Source organism: Octopus bimaculoides, chromosome 26 (genome assembly GCF_001194135.2).
Source record: "Octopus bimaculoides isolate UCB-OBI-ISO-001 chromosome 26, ASM119413v2, whole genome shotgun sequence".
NCBI lineage: Eukaryota > Metazoa > Mollusca > Cephalopoda > Octopoda > Octopodidae > Octopus > Octopus bimaculoides.
Genome location: NC_069006.1, coordinates 23,090,707 through 23,097,751, shown reverse-complemented (window position 1 = coordinate 23,097,751; position 7,045 = coordinate 23,090,707). Strand labels below are relative to the sequence as shown.

The window sequence follows — 7,045 nt, the reverse complement described above, 5'->3', positions numbered from 1 at the left end:
TATATATATATAAATATATATATACACATACATACATACATATATATATGTGTGTGTGTGATAGAACATAATGTATTAAGATTAGATCTTCAACACAACTTCTCAATCTACTGCTGCTGTTGTTGTTGTTGTTGTTCTTGTTACGATTAATATAGTTAAAAATATAGTAAACAAGATTCCTCCTAGCCTAAGTTGAATAGCTTTGTTGAAGACGGAAGAAAAAAAAAACATGGAAACAAAGTTGCCCTCACAATGGAGGGTAGCTTAAAAGATTTGATTTTCAAAAGCAAAACCAGAAGACAGCCATGTGATTTGTGATAAATTACAGTATCAAACTTTCTGTGTGTGTTTTAATTAGTGTGTATGAATATATGTGTCTATAGTTACTAGATGTTTGAAAACATATATTATAGGGTTTCGTACATCCGGTCTTACTATGAAAGTGTTTGTATGAAAGTTTAAGTTTCAATTGGAGGTTATAAGCCACAGCAGAAACGCACACACACACACACAAATACTTAATACACTGCTACAATATGATTGGATGAAGTACATTTATGATTTGAAACAGAGAGACCAACAGGTTTTGTGTGTATGTTATATAGTAAGTACATAATATACATGCAGATATATATATATATGCTCGTGTGTGTGTGTGCATAGAAGTATGTATATTTTATAAGACCGTGTTAGAATTTTGAACAACAGAAAAGTAGTAATAATAATAATAATGATAATAATAATTGGAAGGGCAAAAAACACATTTATTAATTTATTATGTTTTACAAGAAATAATTTAGGACAACTGGGTATTATGTGTGTTGTTGTTGTTGTTTTTAATTACATAGCTAATATAAACAATAAAAATTGAAATCGAATTCTTTCAGTAAATTCCCAAAGGTTTATTTCCTTATTTAATAAAAGATCATAGCCAAGGTGAGATAACTCATGTCAGAGGTGGGATGGCTGATACCAAAATAGGACAATTGGTAATGATATTAAAATCAAATTATTGTTGGACAGAGATTTCATCACAAAGCAGATATGGAGCCTTTATATATAATAGTTTGAATAAGAAAATGCTTCTTCCTAATCAATTTCCAAACTGTTAGTTTTCATTGTAGTAATAATAATAATAATAACGATATTAATATATACTGTGTGGTTTCTGTCACATCTTTAGTTGTCCCATCAGTATACAGTGTTGTCCTACCCCATCCACTCCTACCCAAGTCTGGCTTTGTCTTGGTGTTCTAGAATTATCTAGATGACCACAATGAGAGTAGAAAAATGTAAAAATAATTATAAAAAATTAGCATCTTCGTTCTTACCTGTTTCATTTTATTTTTATTTCAATTTTAATTGTTTTGTTTTACTAAATGTTGTAAAAGTTTTTTTTCTTTTTTTTTCAATTAAATATTTCTCTGAAATGCATTATTTTTTTATTATATATTTTAATTTAGACTTTTTGGGTTAAATTTTTCTCCCTCCCGCTTTTGTTTTTTTTTTTTTACATTTTTTCAGTTAAATAACAACCCAAAATGAGTTGATTGATGTTTATTTTTTTGGTTTGTTCTTTTGTTAAGTTTTTGATTTTGACTTTATTAATTCATTTTTTTTTTGAGCCAGTGAAACAGTGATGACCAGCGTATGGGGGTGAGTGGAGTTAGTGTTGTAACAAATAAACACATCCAAAAACCCCAAATAATTTCGACTAAAACACTACTACGCATTTGATCGACAGTTCAGGTGCAGTTGAAACTAGCAGCAGGAGAGATGAAATGCATTTCTAGTTCTTCATTAAGCAGATGTCCAATAGCCCCTAGAGTTGGTACAGTGTTTGATATTGAGGCCACCAATGGCTGCCTGTGACAGTTTCAAAGGACCCTGTTTGTTAATATAGATATCATTCATGCAACCAAAGAAATTAGTATCATGTAGTCCACCAGTCATTGCTTCAAGGTCTGGGACACCACCTGGAAAATTAACAAATAGTAAAAAGTAATTAATATAAAATCACAGTTTCAAAATATTACAATTTTTATTATTATTACTAGCAGAAGGCAGAAAGCTAGCAGTATCATTAACATGTCAGACAAAAGGCTTAGTAGTATATTTTTTGACTCGTTACATTCTAAGTTCAAATTCTGTTGTGGCCAACTTCATCTTTCATTCTTCTGGGATCAAAGAAAGAAATTACTGTCGAGTACTGGGATTGATGCAATCAATTTGCTCCCTCTCCTCAAACTTGCTGGCTTGGTGCCAAAATTGGAAAGATTTATTACTAGGAGAAAAATTATCTAATTAAGATCACACCAGTGATAAGAAGAGGAAATATTAGCATAATGAACATTTCTGATCTAAAAAAAAAGTTAAGGAAGAAAATCTTATAATTTGAATTAACTAAAATTAGAATAAGGACAATAAAGTATTAATAATGTAACTGCCAAGTTGTCCATTCATTGATTGTATTTCAGGTTAGAACACCAAACATTATGTATATTCAGGTGTAAATTATTTTCTTCATTTTTAGACAAAAAGTATAGAAACTTACCAAAATATATATTTCCATTAACATTCAACATCTGAAGAATTCCTTTTGAAGTTCCTCGGAATTGTTGACCATCTACAATCAGGTTACCAAAACGGCCAGTTCTGCAGAAAAAATATTTTGATAGCAGCTCTTATGAAGGTGTTTTAATTAGTTATTTCATGAATGGAGTGAGGAAGCAAATAGCAAGAATTATGACAAAGTGCAGCAAAAGTGTTTGGAATTCTGTGAACCTCAGAAAAATCTGACGATTGAGAAACATGTATTTTTCACATAGTCACATACCAAAACTATTTTAAACAATATAGTCATATTGTATAAAGTTAAAATCTAGGGTTATCAAGAAGATTTAGCATTGAGGCAAAAGAACAAGTTAACTATATATTAATTAAATTGTAATCTAAGCAGTTTATTTTTAAGTTGTGAAGATACCCATATTGTATGAATTTATAGGGGGTAAAAAAATTAAGGTTTATTTAAAGGCAATTAAAATGATCAGGTAGGGCAGAACACCATAGAAAAGGAGAACAGAACCAAGGGATAAAGCCCCGTTTTCCCAGGAATTACTGGGTATGTCAACAAGTATGTACAGATATATATATATATATATATTGTGTCCAGATCTCCAACCTTTAACCCTCAAACATCAATGACTGTAGTGTGTTCCTACCTGAGAGCTGTAATTGTATGAGGCACACTATCATTGACTGTAACATTAGACATGATTTCAGCTGGACCACCACCTAATTCATAGCTGAAAAGAAAGAAAGGTATTTTTAAATAACAACGACAACAATAATAATAATGTGTTTTAAGTGATTATTTGAATTAAAATTTTTTTTTCACATAACTTCATTTCATTTTGAACAACCTAGTGTGTTTATTATAATACCTATCAATGTTGACAGGGAGTTTCTTTGCCCAAGGAGTTGGGAAGATACTTGGCAAGAAATGGAAACAAAATTGAACGAAGAAAATGCATAATAATAATCCTTTCTACTATAGGCACAAGGCCTGAAATTTGGGAGAAGGGGCCAGTTGATTAGATCGTCCCTAGTGCAAAACTGGTTCATAATTTTTATCCTTAAATTGTTCAAGGACCTTTCTGAGCACAATGAGCTACTCAAAATTCTAACTGGGGCCCCATCTGCAAGGTAATGTGTTGTTTATCTTTATGAGATCACCATGTTATGCACATATCATTGTGGTTCATGTGTCTGGTGTACCCTCATCAGATGGGTAGTCATGATGGGTATATTGAGCTTTGTATATTTGTACCCCAGCAGCACTTTGATGGCATGTATTGCACTCTCACTCAATAATAATGGGTGATTAGGCCATATCCTACTCTTTTTAGACATTTTTAGATATACATACATACAAGTACAGGAATATATATATCCACAATTATTACAAAAACACACATGTAGATTGTTACAGCTGTACTGACCTGAAGACAACATAACCATCCTTCAAATAAATTGAGACATAGTCATTTCTTTGAAGATTTTTACCATGTTCTACTGCCTGCCAGAATAGTAATCCTTTAGATTCTGCAGTGGTAACTGTGAAAGTGACGTTTTCATTCTGTTTGGCATTCTGATGGGGGAGCCTTTTTAAACTGAACATTGCAAAGCCGTTACCAGTGAGTTCAAACTCAGAACCAATTTGAATTGCTGAAAATAAAGAGAACATGAAATAACAGTGAAGGTAAGCTGAATAGGTTTGAGGTCATTTATGCTTTGTTTGTAACTCTGAGATAACCCAAAGTGAGACGACCAATTATGAAAGTGTTCCAGTGATTGGTTGTACAAGCTACATCATTGATATCGATTACAAATTTTGGCACAAGGTCAGCAAGTTCAAAGGAGGGGGGTGTAAGTCAACTATATTAACCCCCAGAGTTCAAATGGTACTTCTTTTATCAAACTGTTTTGAAACAAACTTGCTTTGTAATAAGGTATCAATGACGATTTCTTGCCTTCTCTCAGCTGAACACAATGAATATATCAAAACGATGTTGTTTTTACACAGATCAGCATTTAGTTAAGTTAGCAGTCAAATGAGCCACAGTTGGGTTTATGACACCAAAATTTATCTTTGTGTAAAGGGATCTAACAATGGTAAAACAAAGATCTTTAAGGCATTGTATATCTATAGGATATTTAGTGAAACAAACCCTTCCTCTTGGATATTTGCTCACTCAGTGTAAGTTTTGAAAACTGAGAGCATCTTTGTTCTACAACATTGCAGAATAGTAACAAGTGTGGAAAAAAATGAGTAGGGAGAAAATTTGTGAAGGACCATATTCTGGGGCAGAAGAGATTGGGTATCATGATACTACAAAAATAAATAACTATAAAGAAAATTTACCATCTTTAATGTGTGATGCAGAACTCATTAAGGATACCTAGAATATATCATCCTGAATACTAAATACATTTGAGATAAAATAAAGCGAATGAGAGAATTTATTGAAAAATTTTCTTTGAAAAATAATAAATAACAACAAAAACTTTAGCTTTACCATTTTCACAATTGAGACCAATGAAACCAAGTTGACAGTCACAGCGGTAACCAGCACCGGTAACTGAGCAGAGGCCAGCATTTTGACAGGGGTTATTGGTGCAAATGTCAACCTTTGATTTACAACGCTGTCCTATAAAAAAAGAGCAAAAAAAGAAAGATATAGTTAAAAATATCAGTAAAAAAAATATTTGTTAATTTTACTTTTTATTATATTTAGTTTGAAGATGGAAAAGAAGAGAGGAGTGTTTATAACCTTTCTATGCCTTCCACCAGTGAGGATAGAAAAAGTTTAGGAGCATCAAAAGTCATCAATTAGAGAATATAAACAGTTCAAAACTAGAGAAAAGTTGGGTTGCCTCTGGCATGATCATATTTGCAGGTGTGACTATGTGATAAGTTTACTCCTCAAACTCATAGTTTGGGGTGTTCAGCCCCACTGCATGCCACCTTGAACAAGTGTCTTCTGGGGCCAACCAAAGCTTTGTGAGAGGATTTGGTAGACAGAAACTGAAAGAAGCCCTTTGATTACATGTGTGTGTGTGTGTGTGTGTGTGTTTGTCTTCAGGTTTGTCCACCACTTGATGAGTAGTATTGGTTTCTTTATATTCCCATAACCTAGAACCAAACTAAAAAAGAAAATAAGTACAGGTATTTGTTCGACTAAACCCTTCAAAACGATGCCCCAGCATGGCCACTGTCCAATGACTAAAACATAAAAGACAAAATGTCTCAGTGGAGAATCAACTGACCTGAAAATTGTGGATCACAGAAACAGATGTATTCACTAATAGAGACGTCTTCACAGAGGCCGTTGTTCTTGCAAGGCTTCCTGTCACAGGGACGTTTTTCACCACAGTCGATGATATCGGAACTTTCTTGGGCATCTTTGATCAAATGGATTGATCTGTCATTGACTTCAAGCTGATGGAATGAAGAGGAGAGGAAAAATTAGTGAGTGAGTGATTGACTCTGGGAGAGTAAGGAGGACTGGGAAATGTCAGAGGAAGAAGAGAGATTAGAACATGATATAGAGGAAGAAAAAAAGAGTGGAGAAAGATAAACTCAAGGAGAGAGAGAGACAAAGAAAGAGAGAGAGAAAGAAAGAGAGAGAAAGAGAGAACAATTACATTAGAATTCAAATTCAGAACATAAGCAGATGAAATTAGGTCTACCTCTACCCCGGATTCCTTCAACTGTTTGGGAGTGGAACTTCTTCATACATCTCTCCTCATCCATCCGTAGTACATGACCATATCAGTGCAAACGTCTCTCTTGCACGCCACATCTGATGCTTCTCTCTGACAGCGCAAACGTCTCTCTCTCTCTCTCTCTCTCTCTCTCTCTCTCTCTCTCTCTCTCTATATATATATATATATATATATATATATATATATATACATGTTTTTTTGTAAATTCTCACTATATATATACATATGTATATATACATATGTATATATACATATGTATGTATATATATAATGCATAAATCTTTAAACAGGGACACAGACACACAAAAACACACAAAATGCTTGCTGGGAATGCAAAAATAACAAATTCAAAACTTCTATAAATGGAATAACGAGACAGTTGAAGGTTCAAGTATTAGTGTCACCTTCAACTGTTTTATATTGTTCTCATTGGGCAGAAGGGAAACTTACCTCTCCAATACATCCGACAAAACCAGTACTGATGCTTGTACCATCAGCAACTTTGTATTGTGGGTCAATTCCACCCAAGTACAGAGGCTGGCGCAGGTTTAAGCCAACTCGGCTTCCAGGTGAAGAATCTATTAAGAAGATAAAGAATTACACATGTTTATATAGATTTATATTAACGCAAACACACATATACCAATGTATATGTATATATCTATGTGTACATGTGTGAGTGTGTGTATATGTGGGTATGAATGTGAATATATATGTATATAAATGTATATATATATATATATATATATATATATAT

The 7,045-nt window shown here is 33.1% G+C and overlaps 1 protein-coding gene across 7 annotated transcripts in view; it reads right to left on the bottom strand.

The window, feature by feature from the left end:
• Window positions 1-743: 743 nt before the first annotated feature.
• Window positions 744-7,045, bottom strand: part of LOC106879161 (basement membrane-specific heparan sulfate proteoglycan core protein) — a 172,540-nt gene continuing 166,238 nt past the window's right edge. For 5 of the 7 annotated variants that reach the window (XM_052976974.1, XM_052976975.1, XM_052976978.1 and 2 more), the window contains 7 exons: window positions 6,739-6,871; window positions 5,830-6,001; window positions 5,079-5,210; window positions 4,002-4,227; window positions 3,222-3,305; window positions 2,555-2,655; window positions 744-1,976 (listed from right to left, as the gene is read on the bottom strand). In XM_052976974.1, coding sequence (XP_052832934.1) covers window positions 1,801-1,976; window positions 2,555-2,655; window positions 3,222-3,305; window positions 4,002-4,227; window positions 5,079-5,210; window positions 5,830-6,001; window positions 6,739-6,871 — 1,024 coding nt within the window. In that variant the 3' untranslated portion in view covers window positions 744-1,800. The remainder of the gene's footprint in view (window positions 1,977-2,554; window positions 2,656-3,221; window positions 3,306-4,001; window positions 4,228-5,078; window positions 5,211-5,829; window positions 6,002-6,738; window positions 6,872-7,045) is intronic. The other 2 variants (XM_014928600.2, XM_014928601.2) reach the window with 1 other exon arrangement.